The sequence below is a fragment of the Fusarium mangiferae genome (genome assembly GCF_900044065.1).
Source record: "Fusarium mangiferae strain MRC7560 genome assembly, contig: FMAN_scaffold003, whole genome shotgun sequence".
Taxonomy (NCBI): domain Eukaryota; kingdom Fungi; phylum Ascomycota; class Sordariomycetes; order Hypocreales; family Nectriaceae; genus Fusarium; species Fusarium mangiferae.
In genome coordinates, this window is record NW_024573923.1 from 1,000,165 (window position 1) to 1,016,140 (window position 15,976).

At 50.1% G+C, this 15,976-nt stretch overlaps 6 protein-coding genes across 6 annotated transcripts; 3 read left to right on the forward strand and 3 right to left on the reverse strand.

The window, feature by feature from the left end:
* Positions 1–555: 555 nt before the first annotated feature.
* FMAN_04772 (uncharacterized protein) lies at positions 556–2,261 on the forward strand (the record flags this gene model as incomplete). The annotated part of the gene is made up of 2 exons (XM_041828482.1): positions 556–1,070; positions 1,133–2,261. The coding sequence occupies 2 exons, from the start codon at positions 556–558 to the stop codon at positions 2,259–2,261; spliced, it is 1,644 nt and encodes a 547-aa protein (XP_041679341.1).
* Positions 2,262–3,439: 1,178 nt separating this feature from the next.
* On the reverse strand, positions 3,440–6,437 carry FMAN_04771 (uncharacterized protein; the record flags this gene model as incomplete). Its single annotated transcript, XM_041828483.1, has 3 exons — positions 3,440–3,866; positions 5,129–5,897; positions 5,945–6,437. 3 exons carry the CDS (start codon positions 6,435–6,437, stop codon positions 3,440–3,442), a joined length of 1,689 nt encoding a protein of 562 aa, XP_041679342.1.
* A 654-nt stretch (positions 6,438–7,091) lies between these two features.
* On the reverse strand, positions 7,092–8,711 carry FMAN_04770 (uncharacterized protein; the record flags this gene model as incomplete). Its single annotated transcript, XM_041828484.1, has 3 exons — positions 7,092–7,119; positions 7,176–7,833; positions 7,886–8,711. 3 exons carry the CDS (start codon positions 8,709–8,711, stop codon positions 7,092–7,094), a joined length of 1,512 nt encoding a protein of 503 aa, XP_041679343.1.
* Positions 8,712–8,975: 264 nt separating this feature from the next.
* FMAN_04769 (related to splicing factor 3B subunit 3 (spliceosomal protein sap130)) lies at positions 8,976–12,988 on the forward strand (the record flags this gene model as incomplete). The annotated part of the gene is made up of 4 exons (XM_041828485.1): positions 8,976–9,219; positions 9,355–11,434; positions 11,618–12,905; positions 12,962–12,988. The coding sequence occupies 4 exons, from the start codon at positions 8,976–8,978 to the stop codon at positions 12,986–12,988; spliced, it is 3,639 nt and encodes a 1,212-aa protein (XP_041679344.1).
* Positions 12,989–13,186: 198 nt separating this feature from the next.
* FMAN_04768 (uncharacterized protein) lies at positions 13,187–14,033 on the reverse strand (the record flags this gene model as incomplete). Its single annotated transcript, XM_041828487.1, has 2 exons — positions 13,187–13,840; positions 13,905–14,033. The coding sequence occupies 2 exons, from the start codon at positions 14,031–14,033 to the stop codon at positions 13,187–13,189; spliced, it is 783 nt and encodes a 260-aa protein (XP_041679345.1).
* A 548-nt stretch (positions 14,034–14,581) lies between these two features.
* FMAN_04767 (uncharacterized protein) lies at positions 14,582–15,784 on the forward strand (the record flags this gene model as incomplete). The annotated part of the gene is made up of 1 exon (XM_041828488.1): positions 14,582–15,784. The coding sequence occupies one exon, from the start codon at positions 14,582–14,584 to the stop codon at positions 15,782–15,784; it is 1,203 nt and encodes a 400-aa protein (XP_041679346.1).
* Between the last annotated feature and the right edge of the window lie 192 nt (positions 15,785–15,976).

The window sequence follows — 15,976 nt, forward strand, 5'->3', positions numbered from 1 at the left end:
GGTGTGCTTGCGTGTTGAAAGACAAGCCGTTTCCTGTCGGAGAAAAAAGAGGGCTCACAAACAAACACCCGGATCCAAGTTCAGAAGTTGAGGTCAACTTTCTGCGGCCTGACGAGTTCTAAACTCCACTACGCCGTCGCTAAGGCTGAATCTGCTGAGGGTCTGAGTGCTTGCGTTGCTCGTGTGCTTCGTTGGGCTGTGCAAAAGGTTTGCTGCAATATAATCAACTCTTGTCTAACACGGAACAATTTGCCCTGAGCTGGAACTGGAGGGATCGACGGTAAACGTGGATTCAATTCACTTTTGCACTTTTAGGAACCAATTCGGGCAAGACGATGCATCTCTTCATCGACTGGTGTCAAATGTGAGCAACATCACACCAAGTCATTTTGTTCCCTCCAACACTGCTTCCAGCTCCCAGGAATTCGGCACCAATCGTTCGCCTCTTGTTCCCCGAGAATTCTAGCAGACGAGACTGTTGGATCTGTCAGTATATCAAACGGCTTAAAAGCCTCCTTTCCCCTATCCGGTGCCAGCTAGGCAGCACATACAACAATGAACAACCCCAATGGGACAACTGCAATGGGACATGATAGCACCATGGCCCAGAGTAATGGGTATGGGAGCGATGCCTGGACAAGCATGAGCCCTTATAGTCAAAGCCCATATAGTGCAAGTCCCTTGACTGAATATCCATCCTTTGGAGCCTTCGTCAGCCATGGACTGCCCTCGGAATCAATAAATCGAATGCCTCCTCCACCACCGCAAACACATCAGATGATACAGCCATCCCCTACTCCTATGGCTCATCATCAACTGCCCCTTCTGAATACAACTTGGCCGAGCCAACTGACAAACCCGGCTCCGCCACAGAGTTACTCGGCACCACCCTTATCAATGACACCTGCGACCAGCGCACCGCCCGTGGAGCCTCCAAGGTTACCGACACAACATGAGAAATCGAGGAAGACTCTTACCACAGAACAGAAACGAGCCATGTGCCAATTCCATGAAGATAACCCTGGTACCCGACAAGCCGATATTGGAGCCCGATTCGGCGTTGAAAGAAGGTAGGCATTTTTGGATCCAAAGTTACAATTCGCCATCGAGAATCTGACAAACTTGACAACAGCACGGTTTCCAAGGTTTTGAGGCATAAAGATCAGTATCTAAAGCGAGACCAAGAGCCAGAAAATGCCGCTGTCAAGCGTGGCAAGGGCAAGCATCCAGATTTCGACCGGACACTCAGCAACTACGTCAGGAGACAGCAGCAGCGAGGATTCCAAGTCAGCGACGACGAGATTATGGAACAGGCGAGGCTTTTTGCTCATGCGAGTGGAAACCAGGAGAGCGTCTTGAATAATTTGAATAGCAGCTGGCTGCAGAAGTTTAAACAAAAGCATGGAATTGGACCAGGCAAGTTGATGCGACGGGCTTCAGAGGCAAACATTCCGGATAGTGCAAGACTCTCGACACTTGCCTCGAAGTCCAGCGATCTATCACCTTCGCCAACGGGCCAACTTTCACCACTTTCAGGAAGTCGGAGCGATGAAGAGGCACACGCTGATGGAATAGATTTTGACTTCGGGTATAAGCATCCCGAGTCCCAGTCAACAACCTCACTTTCGAGCGACTTTCGAGATAACACGGCCTCTTCATTCTCAGCTGGCACCATGAGTCCGACTGGAACCTTTACTTTCTCCCCGGACCCCAATGTGGGAGGATTCCCTATGGATCAACTTCGAGGTACCGATTACCAGCACAGAGAGAAAAGAAGCAACACATTCCCGTCACTCAACATTGACTATGTGAACCAAGTATCATCGTCGACGGAACCAATAACTCCTCGTCACCCTCCATCTTCAACCGCACCGTCTTCGGCTTTAGAATCGCCGCAGCATGAACTTCAGGCGCCGTTTAGTATCGATACCAACGTCAACTCGCCCCCTCCAATGCTACGCCGCAGTAGCAGCAACTCAAGTATAAATCGATCCACAGCAACAAGTGCTACTTCATCCACACCTGTCGATTCATCCCCAGTCTCGCCCTCCCAGGAGGACGCCCGCCGGGCCGCACAGACACTCCTGAATTACATCCAGACTGCTGGCACTTTCGATTCCAACGATTATATGTCAATCGTCCAGCTGACCAAAAAGCTCAAGATCCACCAAGGTAGACCGTCGATAGGAGGACTGTCTCGAATCCCGGAAGGCGATGTTGAAGCCCCTGTCCTCCTGCCGACCAAGATGGAATCCGCTTGAAGTTGTGCCATGCTCATAGCATTGACTGTGTGTTTCTTTTTCGTACCTATGTCTTATCAATCAAGTCTCTTTTCAAATGGGATTTCCCTGATGGCATAAGGGTGCTTAGAATATCGTGGTTGGGGCCATTTTGGGTCAGCGCCCTGCTCACGCGGGTAACGGACTACAAGAGCATTCAAAATCTGATGGCACTGGCCACGATTTGAAGTGTTTGTTGAGTCTGTTTTGCGTTTCCAGCCGCACTTTGGCCGACTATTCTTTTTTTTTTTTTAAAAAAAAAAAAAAAAGAAGAGAGAAAAAAACCTGAAATCAAAATAACAAAACACCCAAGCTAACGGGAGCGAACCTTTTCTTTTACTCGATACCACCAATGGAAAGTTTATTCTGCCGCTCACGCGAACCCGAAGAACCATATACAAACAGTCGTCCACACGAATTTACAATTGAAAACTGCTCGTTTCGGAAACGAGGTGCGAAGGAAGAGGCAAATGATCAGAAATAGGTGGAAATGTCAAGGACAACATGGTAGCAGGGAAGGGGTACACATCAGGGCTACGATCTCGGCAACAACAGTTTAAGGGGCAACGCAAAATGATGCGTTTTCCAATGTTTGTTTCCTTTTCTGAATGTTCTTCATTTCCCATACACATCTTTTCTTTTTTCCTGGTTGCATTTTACGGCATTGACGTGGAGGGATTAATTGTCTGCGCATACGCTCGTTTCTTTATATCATCATCATTTCTTGTCTATATTCTGTTCAAAGACGAGAAGGTATCTGCTGCGAGGCACGGCACGGCACGGCACGACATGGTATGGCATGGCATGTTACAGGGAACGAGGTGGCACATGGTTTACAAAGCGCCTTGTTGAGGTCGCTATGGTTTTCAGGATGGCAACGGAAAAGAGGCCGATGAGGCTCTTTGGTTGAGGGAACGAGTGCTTATGCTAGTTGAGTGTAGCCCACGAGCAGCCTGAGGATGTACCGGAGGTGGTCAATTGTCTGGCGGTCGAGGACATCCCTTCTTTAGTTGAATGGGCGGCATTTGTGCATTTAGGAATGTCCTTGCTCTTGACTTTTATCGTTCCATGTTGCCGTGATTCCTCTAAACTCTGATTAAGTATTATTAACATCTCAACAAAGGGGTATCATCAGTCTAAAAGAGCGTCTACAGATCTATTCAGCCAAGTCTTTCTTCCCAAAGCTCCGTCACGCTCTTCTCCGTCAGTTCAGGCATCAGACGAGCAAGTAGCAGCTCAAGAATGCTGTACATCAGATGCTTGTTGCAGTACTCATCGTCTAGCACAAGAAGCAGCCTCTCCATTTCGTCTACCAGATCCTCGTCATCTGATAAATCACACTCGCTTTCCGCACTTCGCCGCCATAAGCGACCACCAAAATAAAGCCTTCCCACACCCTTCGGTAGCAAACCCCAAAGAGACTTAGCGGCTCTACGTCGCAGGGCTTGCAGCTCGGCCTCGGACGATGGTGGGAACAAGGTCGTCTTACCAGGGGCGTTATTGGGAAAGAGAATACCGCGAAGGGTACGCAGAAGAGGGGGTAGATTCGAGGGAGAAAAGAGGGAATTGATGTGATGCGAGAGGAGCCTGCGAGAAAGATAGGTTAGCACGTATTGGCCTTACTCTGTATATGAGGTAGTACAACGTGGGGGGTTCAATGATCGGAAACGTTATATGCAATAAGGGGCACGTCGAGTGTATGTCGGGCTAGCCGATGTGATGCGATGCGCTGCAATGCAATGCAGTGTGAGGGTGAGCAACAAAGCTCAAGGCGAGACGAGACAGTTATTAGCCTATTGGCTTTCACACTCTCTGGGTTGGCGCATAAAGTGGTGTCTCCATGTTGATCCGTCCCACGTTAGATGGATATGGACTAATTGGGACCAGGGAAAGCTCTACAAGATGAGGCTTGCAAGGTGCGGGGAAATGGACGAGGAGGCGCATTCGTCGTCCATGTTGGTATATGTCTCTATGCAGATAGAGATGTGAGATTACACAACAGATTTACAATCATGCCGCGGTTGAGTGTGGGTAGCATATGACCAGTCAGCCCTGTTCTCGAGCCACTCCTTCGTCGTCAAGGATCGTGTAAACAGCTCCGCGTGGAGGGTACAGAAGAATGTGATGGGTCCGACATGTCTCGGGCTCTGAGAAAGAGCTGAGACCGACCGGTCAGACCAGCCCGGTCAAGCCAGACCACTCCTGGAAGGTTCGCGAGTGTCGTGGCCAAGACTGCGGTGAAAATCTTGAGTATGGTTTCCACAGGCCAGTATAGCATAACCTCGCCGGGAAATGATAAAGGTAGTCTTATAACGGGTGGCGCGGCACGGAGCGAGAGTCAATTCAAGCTCATTGCTGCATCGTCAAACAGCGGGCGGTCCCCTTGGAGAAGCTGACATGGGCAGGGCGCGTAATCTTGACATTTCGCTGGATGAAAAGGCCTAGCTTCGTGCACCTTGTCAAGCAATCAGGTGTCAAAGACAGCGCTATGGGTTTCGATTGGTTAAAAGCCCCAACCCCAAGACCCATATCAATCATGATCGCGACCTCGAGGAACATGACAAGAAAAAAGGCCTTGTCTTGGTTTGATAATCCTCGTGTTGAAATTGTGGGCTGTGGGTTGCGTGGGTGTGTGACGATGGCGGTTTGGAAGAGGTCATAGACGGCATGGGCCGCTCCCAAGACGAGGCGGGCCGTTTGATCATGCCTGTGCCGCTGAAGAAATTATTGTCCTGAAAGCTCACTGGAGCTTCAGGAGGTCCAGTGACTTCAGACTCATGCGAGGTGATGAATACTGTCTGGTGACGGTGTACGTGTGAGGAAGTGGAATAGAGACGCTCATATCTTACCTGTCAATAGGGCCATCGTGGCCAGCGATTCGTCCAGGTCCGTTGACCGCGCCGTATTGTAAAAGTGATAGAAATCCATCCAGCCAAGGCATGCGCAAGCTGAGCTCAAACAGATTTCCAAGACATGTCCATACTCGACACGATAGGATCGGCGCCTTAACGGGGTCGAATGACCTCGGCGGAGACTTGTCGTGATCCAGCAAAGCTTCTTTCTCATCTAAGGGCGTGGCCCTAGCAGGAAGGGACGATGTCATCACCAGAGCAGTCGTGATAAATCGGAGCGAGGCAACTACCAGCATCCCAAGCTGGATAACGGCAAGGAACATAGACCTTACAGACCAGCTGCGACGGCCTCTTACGTCAACCTTGGGCCCAACAGCATCGCTTTGGGTCTCTGCAATCACTGCCCCTTGGTCTTTTCTCTGTCGCAAAACCCTGGCCGTGATGCAGATGCCCTCATACAGCATCCATGGCTGAGATGCCTTATTGGCTATGATATTACCAATGATAAGCTCCGAAAAGATCTGTTCAACGAGAGACGTGAGACAAGGGTTCTCGAGGTCTTCTGTGGGCAATAGGATCGCAAGGACGCCCTGAACCAGCAACTGGCGATACAGCGCTTCATTCTCTTTCTGGTCGGATATGGTGTCTGGGCAATCTGGGTGGGGGACTGGTGCGAGGTGTGGCAGAGGGCACATGGCGTGGTAGGCCTCTCGAGGGTCGACCTCAACAGGCTGTCTGGCGATAGGGCTATGAGAGATACGGTACGCTGGTCACCGTTAGATAGGAGTGGTATCGCAGAGATCGAGTCCTCACATGTTATGTGCTTGTCCAGCAAGTCAGGTATCTCATCCAACACTAGGCTCTCTAGATCAACCTTGCGGAACCGCTGTTCCAAGGCTCGCGAACAGTGTGCGATAATGTGCAATATCTCTGATACAAAGTGTTCATCCGTAGTGATTTTGCTATACCAGCTCTGCACGAACTCTCTCATGACAATAGCGAGCAGGGCGTACAATTGAAGGTCGACATCGTTGCGACTAGTCAATGGTGGAAGCAGCGCGTCTATAGGCACTTGCGAATCGCGGCTCTTTTCCCCGAGCTGAGGGGAGCAGAGGGTCCGACGTATCAGGAGCGAAGTCGCTCGGTCGGACAAGGGATCGATAGGATTAGAGCGTAAAGGACGGCGAGTAGGGGAGGCCATATTGGAAGAGGTCGGCGGCTCGGTATCAAAGGCAACCGATTTGGGGCGTGGGGCTGGCGGACAGGCAGGAGGTACGGTCGGAGCCACAGAGGGAGCAGCGGTCATGACCGAAGTGATCGGCGAGTCTCCAGTATCATGACCTGGTCAGTAAGCGGGAGAGAGATGGAGATGACGATGGCGAGTTTGAGGGATGTTCGATTTCGAGGTTTGGGGTTGAAGTCAAGTTAACATCGGGTCGCAGAGCAGGCCGCATACATCCATTCCATGTTAAGCTCCTGACTCCTGGCTCCTGCCCGCGCACGGCACGGGTTGGCCCGTTACCTGAACCGTGCGCTGCATGCGCGGGGAGCCCGCATGCATGAGATACCTACTTACCTACTACCTACTAGGTACCATACCCATGCTGTAACTTCCCGAGTAGCAGCAATGAGCATTCCAAACATATTAATTAAAGTGGTTTAAATTGATTGAATACAGTTCAAGCCATAGAATAAACAGTACCTCCTCATCCCTACCTAGGTAGCTACTAGCCCTGAGCTGGGGTCATTTTCAGTGACGGAAACGTACGTAGAAATTCTGTTTCAGGAGATGTTCTTTTTCTGCTACCGCTTGCCCTCAAAGATGTATAACTCAGAGGAATGAGAAATGCTTCCGGTCCTATGAAATCTGTTCTGCCAGCCGGCACCTAGGTATACTACAGATTCTGTACATTATTGGTACAAATGCCTCCTCCTCGTTTTTATCTACACAAGGCTATATTCAGGCGTCCCTTGTGGCCGTCTCATATCTGCAATTGTACGGTCAGCTCAGCTCGTTTTCAACGATGAAAAGACAACAACATACCTCTTACCACGGAATGCCCACACCCCCCAGTTACCACAGCTGACATCCTGGGGGTCCATGTCGTTCAGATCCCATCGAAGACTCCTGAAAACATTCTCTCCAGGTTGCAGAAGTATATCAAATTCGCCCTTCGACTTCTTGTTCACCCACTCGACGTCGCGTTCCATGTCAAACTGGGTATAGCCTGTGCTGATAATGGGGATCTTAGTCTCAAGGAGAAGGGGTAGGGTTTCTTCCCACTCGTGACTGCTTGCAGGATGACCCAAACCCGGGTGAAATAGCACAAAGCAGTCAAAGTAAGGATCATATGGTGCAAAGTGTTGCGTCTGGTGAACTGTGTGGTAGTAATCCACGATTGTACTTATCTTCATCTTGTACCAGACGCGATCCTCTACCACCGCTCCAAAGGGGTTGGAAGGGGTACGTTCTGGCAACGGGAACTCGTCGTCACGGTTGGCCATGCTTTCTGGCCCAACAAAGATGAGGTGTAGTCTGGCTTCGGGGAACATATGTGCCAGCTGAACCCAAGCAGGTCGAGGGAGAGAAGATTCAGCACGAGCTCCCAGAATGAAAATTCTGACAGCTGGTGCCTCGGGTTTGAGCTCACCAACGCCGGTTCCTCGACCTGACTTGGGAGGATGCAAGTTGTATCGCAATGCTAGTATCATCAATCAGTCCATGGCTATTCTCTGGTCAGTCGTTGCACTAACCGCTGAAACTCTTCAGTCCCTCTGTAGTCATTCGCTCCCCAGCCTTGATGCTGTAAGGGCTAAGCTCATGGAGAATGCTGCCAATGGTTACGGGATAAGTCAAGAGCCGGGTAATCTGTCTCATCTGACGATCAGAGTTGACAGCGTCAAACTCTCTTGTATACATGAAAGTATCCCAATTTGTCATGTTGATCGCCGCATGTTCCATCTGAAGATCTGGGAGGTTGCCTTCTTCGAATACTCGGCCCGAGCGCAAATCGTGGTCATCTTCGTTAATTTGTCTAAGAGTGTCGCAAACTTCCAAATGCTTTTCGTAATCATCCATCCAATGCTCTTCGCAGCAATAAACTGGTAAGCCACAGTCTGGGCATTCAAAGTTGACGTGCTGAGGCGGCTGAGTTCCCTTTGCAGCCTCGGGGTCCTCGGGTTTCGGGGCAATGGTAGGAAGCTTCGTTTGCTGGTGGTCGGGGTGAGGGCAGTAGGCATGCTGCCGCATAAAAGCAGCTCGTTGCCGGAACTCTGGTACTGGAGACTTTGAAAACGGGTGAAAGAGGTTGTCTTGACTCAGGCGTAATGGTGACGGAGACGACTTATTGGTGACAGTTGCGGTGGCCTCGGATTTTGTCACTGAGGAAGTGGAAAAGTCTCGATTCTTGGACGTAGGCGAAGCTCTTCTTTGGTCCTTGGTAGTTGAATGTCTGCGGATATGATGGGCTGATATCCTCATCCATGGCCTAGCTGCCGCTCCAGAGGCCAATTGCCTCCGGACAGCTGCAGGACATTGCCCACAGATGCTCGAGGCTGCTTTCCTCAGAGTAGGCTCCATTTTATGGACAAAATCAGCCAGATCCAGGACACAGTTCAATACCCAGACTTCTTCGGAAGGCCTGACATCGCTGAAGTGGGATAATTCAAAGAGCTCGGACCACGATTATCTGCGCCGCAAAATAATTCCTCCGAAGCGCGCCAAACTTTTGACATCAAAGCTCGCTTGAGTTTCAAAAGCTCCAACCATCAGCTTCGACGCGACACAATCAGACCTGCCTTTGTCTTTGAAGCCGCGCAGGCTCATCTGCGCCTAGCCGCAAACATGGCGACCACGTCGAACATGTTCATGTACTCGCTGACGGTTCAGCCGCCGACAAATGTCACGCAAGCGGTCTTGGGCCAGTTCGCAGGCACTAGAGAACAGCTTATCATCACTGCTGCTGGCTCGCAGCTCTCCCTACTACGACCCGATCCATCCCAGGGAAAGGTAATTACCCTCCTATCGCATGATGTCTTTGGCATCATACGTTCCCTCGCCGCTTTTCGGTTAGCTGGTAGCAATAAGGGTAAGTCAATCCAATACCCCTCTCAGGAAAATCACTTAGTGATATTCGAAAGCGATGCCACAGACGCGTCGACTACAGCGCTACCGAGTACTTGATGCCCTGTTGCAAGAATCCCAAAGCTAACAAATCTTCCAGACTACTTGATCATTGCGTCCGATTCTGGTCGTATCACAATCATTGAGTACCTCACTGCACAGAACCGCTTTCACCGTTTACATCTCGAAACTTTTGGCAAATCCGGTGTACGGAGAGTCATCCCTGGCGAGTATCTAGCCTGCGACCCAAAGGGCAGAGCATGCTTGATTGCCTCAACTGAGAAGAACAAACTTGTCTATGTTCTCAACCGTAATTCACAAGCCGAGCTCACAATCTCGTCACCGCTTGAGGCCCACAAACCCGGCGTGCTGGTCATCTCCATGGTTGCGCTTGATGTTGGCTACTCAAACCCAGTGTTTGCCGCACTCGAGATTGACTACTCCGAGATTGATCAAGACTCGACCGGCCAAGCAATGGAAGAGTTGGAGACTCAACTGGTCTATTATGAGCTTGATTTGGGACTCAATCACGTTGTGCGCAAGTGGTCAGACCCTGTTGATCCAACAGCCTCAATTCTGTTCCAGGTCCCTGGTGGAAATGACGGGCCTAGTGGTGTGCTCGTGTGCGGTGAAGAAAATATCACATATCGACACTCAAATCAGGAAGCATTCCGTGTTGCCATCCCTCGTCGACGCGGCGCCACTGAGGATCCGAACCGCAAGCGCACGATCGTGTCTGGTATCATGCACAAGCTGAAAGGCAGTGCAGGCGCGTTTTTCTTCCTCCTTCAAACAGATGACGGTGATCTCTTCAAACTCTCGATTGATATGATTGAGGATGAGGAAGGTAATCCCACTGGAGAAGTCAAAAGACTCAAGATCAAGTATTTTGACACCGTTCCGGTCGCCTCAAGTCTCTGTATCTTGAAGAGCGGTTTCCTCTACGTTGCTTCTCAGTTTGGTAACTACTCATTCTACCAATTTGAAAAGCTCGGTGATGACGATGAGGAACTAGAGTTCTATAGTGATGACTTCCCAGCGGATCCCAGGGCTTCTTACGAGCCAGTTTACTTCCACCCTCGGCCAACTGAAAACTTGGCCCTGGTCGAGAGCATCCCTGCCATGAACCCCCTCCTAGATTGCAAGGTCGCAAATCTCACTGGAGAAGATGCACCTCAAATCTATACCATTTGTGGTAATGGCCCCCGAAGTAGCTTCAGGATGCTCAAGCATGGCTTGGAAGTCAACGAGATTGTTGCCTCTGAACTGCCTGGAATTCCTTCTGCTGTTTGGACGCTGAAGCTGAATCGTTCCGAACAGTACGATGCTTACATCGTACTATCATTTACCAACGGTACGCTAGTCCTTAGTATTGGCGAGACTGTTGAGGAAGTCAGTGACTCCGGTTTTCTCACGAGTGTTCCAACGCTGGCGGCCCAGCTCCTTGGTGACGATGGACTGATCCAGGTTCATCCCAAGGGCATTCGACACGTGCGTAATGGCCATGTCAATGAATGGGCCGCTCCACAACATCGCTCCATTGTTGCTGCTACAGCCAATGCTCATCAGGTCGCTGTCGCTCTCAGCTCTGGTGAGATCGTCTACTTCGAGATGGACGCGGACGGCTCACTGGCTGAGTATGATGAAAAGAAGGAGATGTTCGGTACCGTTACTTGCCTAAGTCTGGGTGACGTCCCTGAGGGACGATTAAGAAGTTCATTCTTAGCTGTCGGTTGCGACGATTGCACTGTCCGCATACTCAGTCTGGATCCAGAGTCGACTTTGGAAAACAAGTCAGTTCAGGCTCTTACAGCTGCGCCAACATCGCTGGCAATCATCGCAATGGATGACTCCTCGTCGGGCGGTTCTACCCTCTATCTCCACATCGGTCTACACTCCGGTGTCTATCTCAGGACAGTTCTTGACGAAGTCACTGGTGAGTTGACAGACACGCGCCAAAAGTTCCTCGGCCCCAAAGAAGTCCGACTTTTCCAGGTCACAGTTCAAGGCAAGACATGCGTGCTTGGTCTAAGCTCCAGGCCTTGGCTTGGCTACGCAGACCCGATCACAAAAGGTTTTGTAGTGACGCCCCTAAACTACGTCGACCTTGAGTGGGGTTGGAACTTCAGTAGTGAGCAGTGCGAAGAAGGCATTGTTGGTATCCAAGGTCAATCGTTACGGTACGTTGCTATTCCTTTTTGTTACTCCTGATATCTGGTTGCATATGATGAGAAAACGGGATCCTATGCTTTAAGCAATGAGGCTTATTACGCATTTTTCCAATTGTTCCTACTGAAGCAACATATTTCTCCAACGTTCTTGTGGCATCCATCATAAAGCAAGGCGTGCGCTAACGCTGGCAGAATTTTCAATATCGATCGGCTTGGCGATACACTCATCCAGAAATCAATTCCTTTAACATATACCCCAAAGAAACTTGTGAAGCACCCTGACCAGCCTCTATTCTACACTATCGAGGCAGACAACAACACTTTACCACCTGAGTTACGTGCACAACTTTTGGCAGACCCTAAAATCGTCAACGGCGATTCTAGAGTGCTCCCACCTGAAGATTTTGGCTACCCCAAAGGTACACGTCGATGGGCATCTTGCATTAATGTGATAGATCCGCTTTCCGAGGAAGGACAGGTTGTGCAAACGATTGATTTGGAGAACAATGAAGCGGCAGTCAGTGCAGCAATCGTGTCTTTTTCAAGCCAAGATAACGAGAACTTTTTGGTGGTTGGTACCGGCAAAGACATGGTGGTCAATCCCCGCAGTTACAGCGAAGGATATCTACACATTTACCGATTTCAAGATGGGGGGCGAGAACTTGAGTTCATTCACAAAACCAAGGTTGAAGAACCACCTCTGGCTCTTTTGGCTTTTCAAGGAAGAGTGGCTGTTGCAGTTGGAACACAGTTGCGTATATATGATCTCGGCATGAGACAGATGCTCCGCAAATCTCAGGCTGAAGTAGCAGCGCAGCAGATCGTGTCGCTGAACACCCAGGGCAGTCGAATTATCGTCGGTGATGTTCAACAGGGCGTAACCTACGTGGTATACAAGCCTGCATCGAACAAACTCATTCCCTTTGTTGATGATACCATCGCAAGGTGGACCACATGCACAACCATGGTAGATTACGAGTCGGTGGCCGGTGGTGACAAGTTCGGAAATATGTTCATTGTCCGCTGCCCTGAGAAAACCAGTGAAGAGGCTGACGAGGAGCAAACGGGCTTGCATCTTATTAATGCGCGAGAATACCTCCACGGTACACCTCACAGAGTGAGTCTGATGTGCCATTTCTACACACAGGACATACCAACCAGTATCACCAAAACGAGTCTGGTAGTTGGTGGGCAGGAAATTTTACTATGGAGCGGTATCATGGGCACTATCGGAGTCTTCATACCATTTGTCAGTCGTGAAGATGCAGACTTCTTCCAGAATCTCGAACAACACCTAAGGACCGAGGACCCCCCGCTCGCCGGACGAGATCATCTTATGTATCGCGGCTATTATGCTCCTGTCAAGGGGGTCATTGATGGCGATCTATGCGAGCGGTACAACCTCTTACCCAACGACAAGAAGCTTATGATTGCCGGCGAATTGGACCGATCGGTCCGAGAGATCGAGCGAAAGATTTCTGTAAGTTCTCTGTGGCCCGACATTTTTATCCTCGCAGTGTGCTGACTAAATTTCAGGATATTCGGACACGGTCTGCATTCTGATGAGGGAAAAGTGGTATCTTTAGTATATCCTATGAAGCTATTGTACAAAACTTGAAGTGTTTGGGTTGTTGGCGGCGTTAAGGTACAGGGCTAAAAGTCCCTGTCTTGGAAGAAAATAGGTAATCAACGAACCGAACCGTGTGTTGAGAACCGCAACGCGGTACGAACCATGAATCTAATATTCAACCTGAAGCTCGATCAGAGTCCTCTCCAAAACGGGCCACGGTTCTTATATATGTCGGCCTTCTTGCCCTTGCCAGAGGCTGGATTCTCTTGCTCCCATTCTTCATCGTCCAAATATGCTGTAACAGCGTTCTCAAGATCATAGCTAGACTGTTCCAGGTACAGTACAGCAATGTCATAGTCGAAGACTTTGCAGGATGTCATGAAGCGGCGAATCTTGCCCTTCCTCAGCTCCTCATATTCGCCCTCGATGGGCCGTGGTGAGAGGCTAACTCCGCCCCTGTAATACTCGCCAGGAATCAACACTGTTCGTCTTCCGAGAAGCAAGTGGTCGCTCGTGATGTTATTACTTCGTCGCAGAGCGTGAGCGGGCACGCCGTATCGAAGAGATAAGGAGCTGACGCTGTCATGGCGATGGTCGAGGAAATGAAGGATATCCGGAGCATCTTCTTTGGTAGCATCCTGCGCCAATGCTGCCTTCTCATCGTTGACGCTCGGCGTAGGTGAGGCTGCGGAGTATGGTGGAGGCGCGCCGGAGATATGTGCAGTCCTTGAACTGGGCGATGGCAGCGATGTATAAGCCGGCGGTTCCCTCAACCCCTGCGGCAGAGACGTCGGCCCTGTCGAAACCTGACAGTATGGACAATAGTCGGCAAATCGCTCGTTCTTCTACCAAGCAAGAGTATCAGCTTCAGTCTGGATAAAAAAATGATTGTTTAGATACATGACGAACATGGATGCATTTGCCACAGATGATTCTCGCACAGCATGCGACTCGACGATCTTGTGGAAGAGATGGTTTCTCTTTCGTGTACGCTGGCGTTGAGGAGAGGATGGTTGCACACGTAGAGCAAGACTCCATGATATCGCGGGTATCGAAGATCAGTTTGTTAAGTAAAGGTTTAAGAAAATAGATCCGTATCTACCTAGGGATTCTACAGTACACTCGAAGGTTGCACACCTATCCTCCCATGAAGGTCGTGGTTGTCCAATCACGTCATGGGGACGCTAGTGGCCTGTGTAGACGCCACCCGACTGTAAAAAGGGTGGTTGCATATGGTATCGAGCATATCCACGCGACTCAAAAAGACGTTGTCGTGAGGAGAAATGCATAGAAAGAAAACGCAAAAAACAATGGACTGTATTTTGACTGCTCAACCCAAAAATATCCTCTTACCATCAGCCCTGCACAGGTTTCTATATTTCCATATTGTCCCAATCAAATGTGACCTTGAGTCTCAGGTGTCTCCGCTGAGCCCTTCACCATTGTCGCAATCCTCAGCCAAGGCTCTTTAACCTTAACCTTTTCAACTTACCAGGTACACCATTTCCAACATCGCGTTTCGTCTATACGTGTTCAACCTATACTTGGCCCAAGTCATATTACAGCGATCTATAAGAGCATTCAACATGAGCAAACCATTGGCCTTCGGCCTCAACCTTAGCAAGAAGCCAGGCGCGTCGAAGCCCCCTCCACCGAAACGAAGGCCAATGTTTGGTGACGATGATGATTCCGACAACGAAGGCACCGTCGAGGAAGGCAAAGCTGAAGAGATTGGAGAGTTCGATGACCGTGGTCGCGCTCAAAACGCAAAAGCCAACATCACCAAATTGAGCAAACCGAAGAGTGGCCCCCCGACTCAACCCCCGAAGCTCAAATCCAAGAGTCAGCCCAACGTAATGTTTGGTGATCTCTCTAGCTCTCTGGCATCACGAAGAAACGCTGAGGCTGCCACGGAAGTCGATGCTAGCGTCTACGAGTACGATTCTGTTTACGATTCTCTCAAACCAAAGAAACAGGTCGCGAAGGAGGATCAAGAAAAACAGCCAAAATATATGAAAAACATCCTGCAGGCAGCCGATATACGGAAGCGCGACGCATTAATTGCAGAGGAGAAGAAAATTGCACGGGAGCGAGAGGCCGAAGGGGAGGAATTTGCTGGCAAGGAAAAGTTTGTCACAGAAGCATATCGTAAACAACAGGAAGAGAATAAGAGGATTGAAGAAGAAGAGAGGAGACGGGAAGAGGAAGAGGCGAAGAAGGACAAGGGTGGTGGCATGTCTGCCTTCTACAGAAAACTCCTCGATAAAGATGAGGAAAGGCATTCGGATGCTGTCAAAGCGGCTGAGGGAAAGGTTAAGCATGGCGCACCCGAGGAGGACAATGCAGATGACGACAAGCAAGAGAGGGAGAAGACAGAGACCGATATCGCGAATGAGCTTAACGAGAAGGGCGCCGCAGTTGCCATCAACGAAGACGGCCAAGTGGTGGACAAGCGCCAGCTTCTTAGGGGTGGCTTAAACGTTGGCCTAAAGAAGAAAGAATCAGTCCAACGCGAAGCGGAACGACAAGCTGAGCGACCGCGGAAGGATATCGCAAATCAGCAGTTCGGAAGAAAACAAGCTCAACGAGAACGACAGTCACGCATGATCGAGGAGCAGCTCGAGCTGTCAATGAAGCGATCACGGGATGAAGAAGCGGCACAGAGGGAAGAAGCTGAGCGAGCATCGAAGAGCCGGAAGACAGAGGGCGAGATCTCAAGTGCGAAGGAACGATACCTAGCTCGAAAACGAGCCGCCGAAGAAGCGAAGAAGGCCGCTGGGGGAACTTAGATACCCAAACTCGGGAATTGAAGAAGGTTGTGTACAACGACATGGCATGGCTTTTGACATAACATCCCAGTCAGATATTCTCCGGTTCGTCTATTGCCCCGTTCTATCCTTAATCTGCTCTTCGTACATGATGTCTCCTCGTCGGCGTCATCCGACCCGTTTTGTCACAATATGTTACAATCTTGCGCTTTC